This window comes from Bos mutus, chromosome 13, assembly GCF_027580195.1.
Source record: "Bos mutus isolate GX-2022 chromosome 13, NWIPB_WYAK_1.1, whole genome shotgun sequence".
Classification (NCBI taxonomy): Eukaryota; Metazoa; Chordata; class Mammalia; order Artiodactyla; family Bovidae; genus Bos; species Bos mutus.
The window spans coordinates 4,699,019-4,713,311 of NC_091629.1; the positions used below are offsets into that span (position 1 = coordinate 4,699,019).

Here is a 14,293-nt window from a genome sequence, read left to right on the forward strand (position 1 = left end):
GTTCAGTCCTTAGTTAAGGAAGATCCCCTGGAGGAGGAAATGGCAGACCTGCTCCAGTATTCTTGCCTAGGAAATCCCATGGACAAAGAAGCCTGGTGGGCTACAGTCCAGAGGGTAGCAGAGAGTCAGATAAAACTTAGCAATTAAACAACACAAAGATGCTGGGTATAGAGCCATGAAGAGTTGAGGCACTAAAGGTCCACTCTGAGAGGGGTTTGATTCTGGGAGCAGAGCATATCCAGTTTCCGGTTCTGAGTGGGAGTTACTCACATGGAGAAGTTGGAGATGAAGGCTCCTTTGGGGATCTGCACGTCAAACACCACATTTTGAGGCTGTGGAGAGTGGTTCACCACTTTGGTCTGGATAACAGTGTTGGCCACTCGAGAAGTAATAGTAGACTGGACTTTATAACTATAAACAGTCACTTGATCAACATCTTCCTGAAATCGGCAAGAAAAATCAACTGTACTCGGAGAAAAATGACAGAACTTCACTGCATATTTGATGATAACAGTACAGAAAATTCTAAGGCATCACTAAGTATATAACTCAGCTTTTATTAAGCATTCTCCTAAATTCTTGGGATATCCTGCAGGCAGAAACTCGCTCTTGTTTTAAGAAATCTTGAGATGCCTCTCCAGCACTGTGAGTCTATTAACAATGATTCTGAAAGTTGGAATATGAGGAGGAAGTGGTTGTGGGGAAGCAAGATTGGATTATCAAAGTGCAGGAAATAACTCTGAATACAGGGCCAGAGGGCAGGAAAGGATGCGGGTGTGCAGTGTAGAAGGGAAACCCAGGCACTTCCTGGGGTACAGTGGAGTGGAACACACAGGCGGTCCCCAAAGCCCCACACTGCTACCTACCTTTCTGAACCTCATCTATTGCAATTTCACCTTTTCCCAGTCTTCCTGTTGTTTCCCAAATCAAAACAAACTATGAGATATAGTTTGAACAGGAGAGCTAGGCTTCCCTGCTGGCTCAGACGGTAAAGAACCTGCCTGCAATGTGGGAGACCCAGGTTCGATCTGGGTTGGGAAGATCTCCTGGAGAAGACAATGGCTACCCACTCCAGTATTCTTGCCTGGAGAATCCTGTGAACAGAGGAGCCCCTACAGTCCATGGGGTCACAAAGAGTCGGACACCACTGAGCAACTGAGCACGCACGAGAATGCTGATGGATATGAGTGAAGAACAGAACATCTCGCAGAGGGCATTTTGATGCGGTGACTGGTCCAGCATTGTGGACCTGGCTCCCAACCCTTCTCTATTGATTGAAGGCAGTTCCAGTACCCATATGCTCAAAGACAAAGCACTGAAAACACACATCTTTTAGGAGGTGCCTCTAAACTGCCAGGATTGTGGCAGTGATGGGACCCACTGGTTTCTGCTTTTTTTTTTTTCCAAAGCGTTTTACTTATTTCAATACTAGGTATCATTTTCCCCAAACTTCGCATCCAAGATTAAATCTTTCAACTGGTGAACATCCAGCTCACCTCAAGCAAAGATAAAACCCAGGCTAAGCTGTTTGTCGTTCCTCCCCCTTAACCCAGAGCTTCTCACAGCTGCTGTCCATTCAGACTATGAAGCCAAGGAAACAACTTTCCTTTTGATGTCTTCCTGCCACAGGAGGAACTACAGTAAGCCCAAACATACATACGGACCTTTGAGGTGCAGCTGCAAATTTTCAAAGATGCGAATGAGCATCTGGTTCCAGCAAGGAACCGGAACGTGTGCCATCAACATCAGGCATGAGTGAAACCGCAGCTTGCCCTCCGTCTCCTGTTGCTGACGACCCTTCAGCCCTACCGTCTCCCACCTCCTCTCCCTCCTCCATCAGTACCGCTTCTGTCCTGTTCACAGTCCCTGCATGCCAGCTCTTGTACTGGACCACTGTACTTCTCAAGGTACTGTACTGTCCGATTAAAAACATTCTTTATTTTTTGTGTCAGTTTTTTTTTTATGTATTATTTGTATGAAAAGTATTCTAAACCGATTACAGTGCAGCCACATACAGCTGGTTGTGTTGGTTGTGTACTTAGGTTAACTTTGCTGGATGTACAAACTCACTCTTGGAATGGGGCTTGTTTGTATGTAGGGGACTTACAGTACACCAAACGGCTCAGGGAATCGGGCCATTTCCTGTTTGCTGCTAAGTCGCTTCAGTCGTGTCCGACTCTGTGCGACCCCATAGATGGCAGCCCACCAGGCTCCCCGTCCCTGGGATTCTCCAGGCAAGAACACTGGAGTGGGTTGCCATTTCCTTCTCCAATGCATGAAAGTGAAAAGTGAAAGTGAAGTCGCTCAGTCGTGTCCGACTCTTCTCGACCCCATGGACTGCAGCCCACCAGGCTCCTCCATCCATGGGATTTTCCAGGCAAGAGTACTGGAGTGGGGTGCCATTGCCTTCTCCGATTTCGTGTTTAAAAGTGCCTTTTCCACACTCACGAAAGCTGTTAGGTGTCCTATTTTAAATCAAAACCATTATGTTGGAATCAATATATAGTTTTTATTCCAAAAAAAAAAAAAAAAAAAACCCCAAAACCTGTGTTGTTGGCAAAACTTGCCAAAGTAAAGAAAAGGAACATTTTCAGCTCCTGGGGACATCTCTCCTGGTTGCTTAGACACTCCACCCTATTATACTGAATTTTAAACACACTTCCAAACAGATTTGGGCAAACAGGTATTTCGAAAGTCAGGTAAACACTCTTGGTGCTGAAGACAAAGAAGGCAGCCGTATTGATTTCTCAGTAATAGGTAACAGAAAAGTCATTCAGACATCAATTTTTAACAAAATCAAAGTACACTTACCGTCCTTTCTCCAGATTCTCCAGAAATACTTCTCTGTGAAAGGAAGTTGGATAAAATCATTCTTTAGAAGCGTGTTGCTTACTGCTTTGAGGGCAAAAACTGTTTTCTCTGTCAAGAAACATTTTCTCCTTCCATACAGAGCTCTGATTCATTCACTGGAACCGAGACATAACTATCAAATATTCTTGAATGCTAGTTTCCCCTGGGGTGCTTCCGTAAGTAAGTGTCTCAGCGTCTCGGCTGTCTTTTGGTGGCATGCCCATCATTCTGTGATACAATGTTAAAACCAATGTTTTTAAATGAAAATATTCAACTGAGCTCATGCTGAGTAGCACAGATCACCTTTATCCTGTAAAAACCACCTTATTAATTCAAATAAAAACATGTTTGCCTGAGTGTTTTCATAGCAGCAAAATTCCTTCAAACCCAGACAGTGGGAAGGCATGTCTGTCTCTCCCATTAGACGCAGCAACATGGGAGCTGTAACGCATGGGTCTTCTCCTTGGCGTAGCCCCTGAGTTAAACATGGTAATTGGCAGATGGAAAATCCTGTATTCTAACTGCCATGCTAGAGATTTATCCACATGAATGACTGTCCTGTGGCATGGAAAGCGGGCTGGCTTTAGAGCGACGGGTGAGCATCTAATGTCAGATGGATTTTAAAGTAATAATTCAGATGTGGGTTAGTAGAGCTTAGCTTGCCTGCTTTGGGGTGAGCTGAAATTTTCGGGGGTGTTATATGACATAGTAAGGCCAGCGGTTGCCTTCTTTTAGACTTTTTTTTTTTAAATTGAAGCAAGGTTTATTTACAATGTTGTGTTAGTTTCAGATGTACAGCAAAGTGATTCAGTTATTTCTACATATCTATTTTTTGTCAGATTTTTTTCCCTCAAAGGTTATTACAAAACACTGAGTATATTCCTCTGTGCTACGTAAGTCCTTGTTGGTTATCTATTTCCTTTTTTGGCCATGCTGCCCAGCTTCCAGGATCTTAGTTCCCCAGCAAGGGATTGAAGCTGTGCCCCCTGCAGTAGAAGAACAGAGTGCTAACCAGTAGACAGCCAGGGGACTCCTGCTTATCTATCTTATATACAGTAGTGTGTATCTGTTACTCCCAACCTCCTAACTTATCCCTCTCCCCCTTTTCTCTTTGGTAACTATGAGTTTGTTTTCTATGTCCATGGGTCTTTTTCAGACCTTCAAATCCAATTCTCAACAGTTCTTTAAGTTTTGTCTTTTAGATGAAGACCCTGACATGAGGATTTACCTATGGGGTTTCTTTTTTTTCCCTCTTAAATCTTTTTGATGTGGACCACTTTTAAAGTCTTCATTGAATTTATTATAATATTACTCTGTATTACGTTTTGATTTTTTGGCCGCAAGGCATGTGGGGTCTTAGCTCCCGGACCAGGGATTGAGCCCACACGCCCTGTACTGGAAGGTGAGATCTTAACAACTGGAGACGGCCTCCAGCGTGGCTAGGTTGCCTGTGCTCTCTGAGCGGCTCCCCAAAACGGTAGTGACCGTGACCAGTGGGGGAGCATGTGTGGCCCCACAAGGAAGCCACAAAATATGTCCTCCTAGGAGGAAATTCTTCCATATATGACAGTAAAACCATCCCATAATCTTAAGCTTTGAACACGTAGCCACATATTGTTTAAGCGAACAACATGACCACTGCGTTCAGAGATGGACAGTCATGTGGAGGTTTCCCTTCATTTCAGCAGAACTGTGTTTCTCCCAAGTATAATACTACTGGACTCTTTGCTGCTAAGAAAAACAAGCTCTTGAGAAAATGTAGCAAAAAGCATCTCAGTCTTTTTTTTTTATTTTTTTTATTTTTAAACTTTACAATATTGTATTAGTTTTGCCAAATATCGAAATGAATCCGCCACTGGTATACCTGTGTTCCCCATCCTGAACCCTCCTCCCTCCTCCCTCCCCATACCCTCCTTCTGGGTCATCCCAGTGCACCAGCCCCAAGCATCCAGTATCGTGCATCGAACCTGGACTGGCGACTCGTTTCATACATGATATTATACATGTTTCAATGCCATTCTCCCAAATCTCCCCACCCTCTCCCTCTCCCACAGAGTCCATAAGACTGATCTACAGTCTTTTTCTTATTTTTTCATTCATGATCTCTTGCACTTATTTTCCCTTTTGGAACTGAGGTTTACTGTACCTGATACCTCCGATTCTCTGGCACAAACTGAAATTTGCCTGGAGCCAACTCCACATGGTCTCCATAGTCTGCAAACTTAAAACAAATCAGGATGTTTATTTCCATCAATGAAAAAAAGGCAGCTGGTGACAGGCAAAAAGTATTTAATATATTATTTTGTCTTGTTTTCTATATTTCTGTGCAATCTCATTTTTTTTTCATATAATGTCTTTTTTTTAAAAAAATCAATAGCTGATTTACAACGTTTCAGGTGTGCAACAAAGTGATTCAGTTATATATGCTGCTGCTGCTGCTGCTAAGTCACTTCAGTTGTGTCCAACTCTGTGCGACCCCAGAGACGGCAGCCCACCTGGCTCCCCCGTCCCTGGGATTCTCCAGGCAAGAACACTGGAGAGGGTTGCCATTTCCTTCTCCAATGCAGAAAAGTGAAAAGTAAAAGTGAAGTCGCTCAGTTGTGTCCGACTCTTTGCAACCCCATGGACTACAGCCTACCAGGCTCCTCCATCCATGGGATTTTCCAGGCAAGAGTACTGGAGTGGGGTTGCCATTGCCTTCTCTGATTATAGGTTGAATATTACAATGTATTGAATATAGTTCTTATGCTATACAGGAGGTCCTTGTATGTATTTTATACATAGGAGTGTGTATCTGTTAATCCCCAACCCCTAATTTATCCCTCTCCCCTTTTCCCTTTGGTAACCAAAAGCTGTTTTCTCTGTCTGTTACAATGATTTCTTTAATCTATTTGTTTGCTGGTTATATCTTGGAGGTGAGTAACTAGGAGTTAATATCTCCAAACTTGGTGGATGCAGGAATTCATTTTTCACTTTGCTTGAAGATGACAAGGAGGTACCTGGGGGAAGAGTTGCGTAGATCTTAGCAGCATCAGAAATGTCTAATAAGATGTTAGAAATGTCTATATGAAAGGAATATCAGTAAGTGACTGAAAAAGCACAAGCACCTTTGGAAATCCTGCCTCCAATTCCTGGCTCAATCAATGAGGCTTCCAACACACTCTGGTGGTTTCTAAAGTGTTGGAAAATATGATAATTTCTAGGCAGACAGAGTGATTTTTTTTTCTTGCAAATATGCCATCTTGTTCTTTGGCATTTGTATACATAATCCACCCTGTAAGTATCACAAGCCGCTGCATCTTCCAGGATATTCCCAGAATACATGTGGCTTTTCTAGTATCAGAATAGCTCTTATATGACTTTCAATCCAAGACTTTCATCATGCTGAGGATGATCAAGGGTCTGAAGGGAAGACCGTGAGCTCCTTGGGAATAATTCCTATACTCTGCCCGCTGCCTCATCCATCTTCCCCTTTAACAGGAATATTAAATGCCCTTAATTTGGAAATCACTGTTCACTTAGGTATAACAAACAACAGTCCTTTTTAATTTTTTGGCTGTTCTGGTTCTTAGTTGTGGCATGGAAGATCTAGTTCCCTGACCAGGGATTGAACCCAGGGCCCATGCATTGGGAGCTCGGATCTTAGCCACTGGATCATCAGCTGTTTGTTGTTGTTCAGTCACCAAGTCATGTCCGACTCTTTGCAACTGCATGGACTGCAGCACACCAGGCTTCCCTGTCTTTTACCATCTCCTGGAGTTCGCTCAAATTGATGTCCATTGAGTCAGTCGTGCCATCCAACCATCTCATCCTCTGCTGCCCCTTTCTCCTTTTGCCTTCAATCTTTCCAGCATCAGGGTCTTTTCCAGTGAGTCGGGGAAGTCCCTCAACCAGAGTGCTTTGAAAATGGCTTTTGTTATACTCTTACGTAAAAGAGTAATAATGGTATTTCATAATAATAGTTATGAGAGCTAATAATTATCAAGTTCTTGCTCAGGTTCGCACTGTGCTGGGTAGTTTACAAATGCCACTTAAACCTTATAACCATCCTTTGGATCAGATCAGTTAATATCCCCAGTTTCTGAGATAAGGAGAGGCAGCTGTACTCCATAAGTGCTACACTATGGGGCCAGCCCATGAACTCAATTCTCATGAAAAGCCCATTAATGCTTTAAAGGGTAAATACACATTTGAGTAATTTCAACAGCGAACACTTCTACTCAGATAAACTTTATCATAAATTTCTAACCCTCACAGGATACAGTCCTTGAACAGCAACAGGTAATAGGTTTCGATGGTGGCTCAGATGGTAAAGAATTCACCTGCAATGCAGGAGACCCAGGTTCAATCCCTGGGTCGGGAAAATCCCCTGGAGAAGGGAATGGCTACCCACTCCTGGATTCTGGCCTGGAGAATCCCATGGACAGAGGAGGCTGGTGGACCACGGTCCATGGGGTCGCAAAGAGTCAGGCACGACTGAGCGACACTCTATTTACCAAACTAACGGAGGGGGCCTACAGCAAGGAGTCTTTTGGAAGTACTTACTTCTGAAAGTCCATTGGTGGGGATTTCAAAGCCTCTCGATTCAGAAAGGAAGAAGCAGAGGAAAAAGCACGTGAGCCCCTTCATCGCGCTGGGTGTCTCTGCCCAGCTCTCAGGCGGGGGGTCTGGGGGGGAGCCCAGTGTCCCCTGAACCACGATCAGAGAGGCACAGCAGAGCAGTACAGTTGGCCTTTAAAAAGAAGAAAAGAGAAGAGAGCTCTCAAACTTTGCTCCAAACCGGACAAATATTTGTTCTGGAGTTCAAACTTAAGCTCTGGGGGTGGATCAGATGCCCAGAGGTTATTCAAACAGCCAAGCCAGAGGCAGTCCCTGGGCTGTAAGAGCAAGTCAGGGTCAGATGGATGTGCAGTATTTTTTTTTTTCCCTTTCCGCTGATTTCTGTTCATCTTAAAATCAAAGAGATCTAAAGGTCAGTGTCATCCTCTTTGAAAGACCAGGTGAGGAACTTTTCCGAGAAATTGAGTCAGATGGGAAAAACCTAAAGTTAAAAAGTTTCTGGAAACAAAAGCCTAAAGTGAAAGCAGGAGGAATTTAGGGAAAGGAGGAGAAGAAACCCCAGAGTTTCTGAGCAAAGCACTCATGAGCAATGCGTTTTTCCGTCTCCCTTTGATTACCGAGAACCTATTTCATGAAAGAACTGGGTGAGAAGCAGTGTGGGAGGCACGCCCTGCAGCGAGGAAACTTTGGGAACATCTTTGATGAAGAGAACAGAGTCTGTTCCCACTGCTTCCGGTCAGCCTCACTCAGGTCGGTGGAAAATCAGCTCCCCCTAGTCCCAGAACCAGGGACAGCCCAGCCTGGAATCCCTTCCTGCTCACGGTCAGGAATCCTAGTAACAATGATAACTAGGATTCATGAAGTTCTCTGTGGTATCAGTCTCTTTTACTTGCATTAACTTTAGTCCTTTACTTTTCAACTATAAAAGAGCCATATCAGGTGTGTACTACATTTATCTCCATTCACAATGGCGGAAAAGAAGATTCGGTAATTGATTCCCCATCTCACAGTCAGCAAGTGGGGACTTGATTCAAGGTTGAGAATCAAAGTTCAGTAGGTGCCGGGAGAGGCACCCTGGGTTTCCTCCCCAGGATCGGGGTTCCGGGTGTGAATTTACACTAAAGTTTACCTGTGGTCCCCAAGCTGGGTGACCAGTCTATTTGATGAAACTTTTTCTTGAGCCTCTACTCCAGATATCTGCTTGCACACAGCCAGGCTGTGGACCCCAGTCTGGCCAGCTCCCATGTCTTTTCTGGCAGTTTCCTTTACCAGGATGGAACTACCGCCTTTCTGTCCAAAGTTGTTTGATCCAGCACCTGGTCGGGGAGCTGCTGCTGAAATAATTTCTCTAAAAGTTCACTAACACAAGGGAACTTGCACCCCATGAAAACAGGAAGTCTGTGATGACCCGTGTGACCTGTGACGTAGGGCTGTTTCTACCAGATCGGTACCGACCAGACTCGGCTACTTTCCATGGCCCTGACACTCACCGCGTGGATTGCAATGAACCCAGGACAAACACATCACTTTTCTGAGATTGTCTTCTGGTTTGCTTTAAAGGGACACGGCTTAAAGTTTATTTCAAAAACAAGGCAAGTGGAAAGAGAAAATAAAAAACCATGCCAAAGAAGATAAACTGACATTCAAATAACGCAAGATGATCTTTAAAAAACTACAAATTTGTTAAATCCAAGCACGTGCCCAAAATAACTGGGAGTGTTGCTTCAAATGTACTATAAATGCAAATGGATTAAATTTATCTGTAAGATTATGAAGGTTTACTGATTTTTTTTAAAAAGTTCAACTTTATGCTGTCTCTAAGATTTACATTTTATCTCCAAGGGACAAAAGCAGACTGAAAGTTGAGATTGCATTAAAATCTATCTTATTTTTTCTAAATACTTGAAAATGGGGGTTATAAAGATGGTATTGGGTGAAGACAGACGTTAGAGCAAATAATCATAAAAGAAAGAAGAGAATTAAACCTAAGATTATTAACTACGTGCGCATTGTTGTGAAGTGCCTCTCTCTAGAAATTGTTCATCTAACAAAACTAAAACCCTGTCCCCAGTAAACAATAATTCTCCATTCTGCCTGGCCCCAGCTCCTGGCAACCACCTACTACTTGTTTTTCCTACGAGTACGATCACCTTACATACCTCGTGTAAGTGGAATCATCCAGTATTTGTCCTTTTGTGACTGGCTTATTTAACTTAGCATAACGTCCTCAAGGTGTATTCATGTTGTCATTTACATCAGGATTTCCTTCTTTATTTATCAGATGTCCCTGGCAGTCCAAGTGGTTAAGACTTCGCCTTTCAAAGGGGATTTGATCCCTGGTCAGGGAGCTAAGATCCAAAAAAAGACAAAACATCAAACAGAAGCAATATTGTAACAAATTCAATAAAGACATCAAAAAAAATGGTCCACATAAAAAAAGGCTGAATATAATCATCTACTGTATGTATACATCATATTTTCTTTATCCATTCATCCTGCCGTGAACACTTGGCTTGCTTCCATTAAACACGTATATTTTAAATTTTCCTCTGTGATATTTCACAATTAAACATTTAAAAAACAATTTAAAGAGCAAAGAAAACTGATTCCAAGTCAGCTAAAATATTTTCAGCAAGGAATACAGGTAACCTTGGCAGAACAAAGAAAATCACTTGTTTTACACACCACCTATTTTTGTTTAAGTAAAATAGAGGTCTAAGCTAACCAGATAAATCTATTAGTTGAAGACAGAGCAGCGTTTGCTATAAGTGAAGATGACATGGGGTCGGACCCCAGATAGTACTGATTTGGTTTTGTTAAGCATGTACTGCATGACTTTGGTAGTGAATTTACACACACACCCCGCTCCCCGCCCCCCAAATGCTTGGTCTCAGCTAAGAGTGAACGTGGTAAGCATTTCTGGGAACGTACCAGTTGATCTGGATTCCACTTCCTCTCCATTCCCACTGTCATCACATTCACTAATTTTCTGGAATGCTAGCAGTGTTTTCTAGAGGATGCCTTGGCTACAGCTTCTGAATCCATCACCCTCACACCATGGCTGAACACAGCACCCAGGTGCTGCTCTGAAGCAGTTACTCCCTGCTCCAGAGTCTCCACTCTCTTCCTATAGAAGATCCAGCCAAGAGTGACTTCACAGTGGTCAATCCACTACCTTCAGCCTGATCTCCAGGTGACCTACACACCACAAAGTGAAAGTCACTCAGTCGTGTCCGACTCTTTTCGACCCTATGGACTATATAGTCCATGGAATTCTCTAGGCCAGAATACTGGAGTGGGTAGCTGTTCCCTTCTCCAGGGGATTTTCCCAACCCAGGGACTGAACCCAGATCTCAAGCATTGAAGGCAGATTCTTTACCAGCTGAGCCATAAGGGAAGCCCAGGAATACTGCAGTGGGTAGCCTATCCCTTCTCCAGCAGATCTTCCTGACCCAGGAATCGAACTGGGGTCTCCTGCATTGCAGGTGGATTCTTTACCAACTGAGCTACCAGGGAAGCCCTACACCCCACAAAGCCAGACAATTTACTCAGCTCCAAACCGTTCATCCAAGGGCTTCCCCGACAGAGCTCCCTTGCCTGCAATTCCCACCTTCTGCTCCAATGTCCATCTATCAGCATCACATCCCCCTTTCAAAGGTCATCTTCATTGCGACTTCTGTCACCAACATGCTATGGATTCCTCTGGCTGACATTCATCACTCGTGTCATTGGGGGCATATCTGCAGCACACAACTCCATGCCCTGCCACATTTTCTCAAGTGCAGAGACCACCACACCTTCATCCACTGTTCTTTACGGAGAAAGACAAATACCATATGATATCACTTATATGTGGAATCTAAACTGTGACACAAACAAACTTGTCTACGAAACAGAAACTGACTCAGAGACATAGAAAACAGATGTGTGGTTACCAAGGGGGAAAAGGAGGGGGAGGGATGGATTGGGAGCTTGGGGTCAGCAGATGCAAACTATTACCTATAGGATGGATAAACATCAAGGTCCCATGTAGAGCATGGGGAACTATATTCAATATCCTGTAATAAATCATAATGGAAAAAGAATATATATATGTGTGTAACTAAATCACCTTGCCATACAGCAGAAACTAACCCAACACTGTAAATCAACTATATTTCAATAAACTAAAAAACCCAGCCTTCATAGATAGCCTACACTGTGCCTGGCACTGTATACAGCAGTCACCACAGTGCCTTTGAACATAACTGACCCTTAAGGATCAACACTGACTTGAACCACTCTTGGAAGGTGATCTGGCCCCAAAGTAATAACTCTTTCCTTTCATGCGTTGTCCTTTTCAAAATATTTTTGCATCAAGCTATTTAGTTCCCAATAACGGAACATGATGTGCTCAGTCGTGTCTGACTCTTTGTGACATCAAGGACTGTAGCCCACCAGGCTCCTCTGTCCATGAGATTTCCCAGGCAGGAATACTGGAGTGGGTTGCCATTTCCTCCTCGAGGATTTTTCCCGACTCCGGTAATGAACCCAAGTCTCCTGCATTAGCAGGCAGATTCTTAAGCTGAGCCGCATGGGAAGCCCCAAAGGGACACGACACCATCTTCAAAACCTAGAGTCTGTCTCTTACTAGACCAGTGACTGTAGTGGGAGATTGCCTCTCTCTGTAAATCAGTTTCTTCACCGGTAAAATGGGGCTATACCGTCACGTCATAGCGCAGCAGGGAGGAAGAGCAGACCAAGAACGAACGAGATTAGGTGCTGGCACAGAGCGAGTGGCTGTCCTGTGCTTGCGTCACTACTGCTACTGTTCTAAACAGCCAAAGAAAACCTGCCTGGAGCGTAAAATACAATCACAGAGCATGCAACTTAGAGTTGCCTCTATTTTTCTGCCCAGGTTTTCCCTTCGGCCTTAGAAATTGCACGGTGCTATACTCTCTGGGAAGATGTATCTTCTGGACGCTGGAAGTGAGAAAACCACTCCTTCCCTCCCTTGTGTGCAGGCTGGGCTGGGGGAGCTCCCAGCCAAGTGGGTGCTTCAGCCCGGCCCTCACGGAAAAGTTCCATCACAGCTTTGCATCCCCCGCTGAGATAATGACTATTCAGACCTTACTGCACGTTTTGCAAACATTAAGTATGAGTTCCAAAATTCTGGCCCCTTCCATTGATCAGTTCCTCTTGATGACTGTAATCTGGTATTTGGAACGACCTTAGGACAAGTCAAGCTAAGAGCAGCCTGAGCCAGGCTTCTCTTTTTATGCTGATGACCTATCTCCAGATTCCAAGGTCATGAAAAAAAACTCACCACGTTTGATCTCTCTTGCCATCCAGAAGTGCCAGGCTCCCTACCAGGGCAGGTGTGTACTCAGGTCATGGGGTCCTCACCTGGGCTCCTTCCACTAGCCTTGGGCCTGGGTGGCTGTCACCGGTGAATGGAGGGTATCCATTGGTACCTTCCATTGTTACTCACACAGTCTGGATTTATATGGAAATCGCTACCACAAACGCTGCAGGAATACTCACTTCCATAAATGTGAGAATCGGTAGGAAATCCAAGAGAAAACACTCAGTACATTTCATAATGTTTAAATAAAAGAATAACTCATTTATTGCCCAAAGAGAATTCTCAGGAACATCGATACACTTGGGTTTGTGGCTCTGAGTGTAAGTTTTGGTAGCTTAGATAATGGTGTTGCAATAACCATCACACAATTACAAAATCCAGTTTTATTTCTACCGTTGTGAAAGAGTATACTTTTAAAAGTCTGAAGTCAAAAGGTGATACAACTTACAAATTGCTGTATCCGATCCTTACCTGCTTGTTCAGATGGGGTGTGATATGGACCAGGTCTGCTTTCTACATGTCTTTGAACTTAGATCCCTTTTTTTATGATAGTCAGGTTAAGATATTTTGCATTAGGTTCTTCAAGGATTATTTTTTTTAAATTTCTCAAGACACTACTATATCATTCTGTCAGGTCTTTTTTCTTCTCAAAAAATACACCCATCTGAATGCAGAGTTCAAAGAATAGCAAGGAGAGATAAGAAAACCTTCTTAAGTGAATAATGCAAAGAAATAGAGGAAAACAATAGAATGGGAAAGCCTAGAGATCTCTTCAAGAAAATTAGAGATACCTAGGGAACATTTTATGCAAAGATGGGCACAATAAAGGGCAGAAGCAGAAGATATTAAGAAGCGGTGGCAAGAATACACAGAAGAACTCTACAAAAAAGATCTTAATGGCCCAGACAACCACTATGGTATGAACACTCACCTAGAGCCAGACATCCTGGACTGCGAAGTCAAGTGGGCCTTAGGAAGCATCACTAAGGATAACAAAGCTGGTGGAGGGGATGGAACTCCAGCTGAGCTCTTTCAAATCCTGAAAGATGATGCTGTGAAAGTGCTGCACTCAATATGCCAGCAAATTTGGAAAACTCAGCAGTGGCCATAGGACTGGAAAAGGTCAGTTTCCATTCCAATCCCAAAGGAAAGGCAATGCCAAAGAATGTTCAAACTACCACACAATTGCACTCATCTCTCACACTAGCAAAATAATGCTCAAAATTCTCCAAGCAAGGCTTCAACAGTACGTGAACTGAGAACTTTCGGATGTTCAACCTGGATTTAGAAAAGGCAGAGGAACCAGAGATCAAATTGCCAACACCTGTTGGATCATAGAAAAAGCAAGAGAATTCCAGAAGAACATCTATTGCTTCTTTATTGACTATGCTAAAGCCTTTCACTGTGTGGATCACAACTGTGAAAAATTCTTAAAGAGATGGGAATACCAGACCTGCCTCCTGAGAAACCTGTATCCAGGTCAAGAAGCAACAGTTAGAACTGGACTTGGAATAACAGACTGGTTCTAAATTGAGAAAG

At 43.5% G+C, this 14,293-nt stretch overlaps 1 protein-coding gene across 1 annotated transcript in view; it reads right to left on the reverse strand.

Annotated features, from left to right (window-relative positions):
• Positions 1 to 7,601, reverse strand: part of ITIH2 (inter-alpha-trypsin inhibitor heavy chain 2) — a 32,157-nt gene extending 24,556 nt beyond the window's left edge. The window contains 4 exon segments of the mRNA XM_070382050.1: positions 271 to 440; positions 2,812 to 2,844; positions 4,997 to 5,071; positions 7,396 to 7,601. Of these exon segments, the coding sequence (XP_070238151.1) occupies positions 271 to 440; positions 2,812 to 2,844; positions 4,997 to 5,071; positions 7,396 to 7,479 (362 nt within the window). The 5' untranslated portion in view covers positions 7,480 to 7,601.
• Positions 7,602 to 14,293: the final 6,692 nt, after the last annotated feature.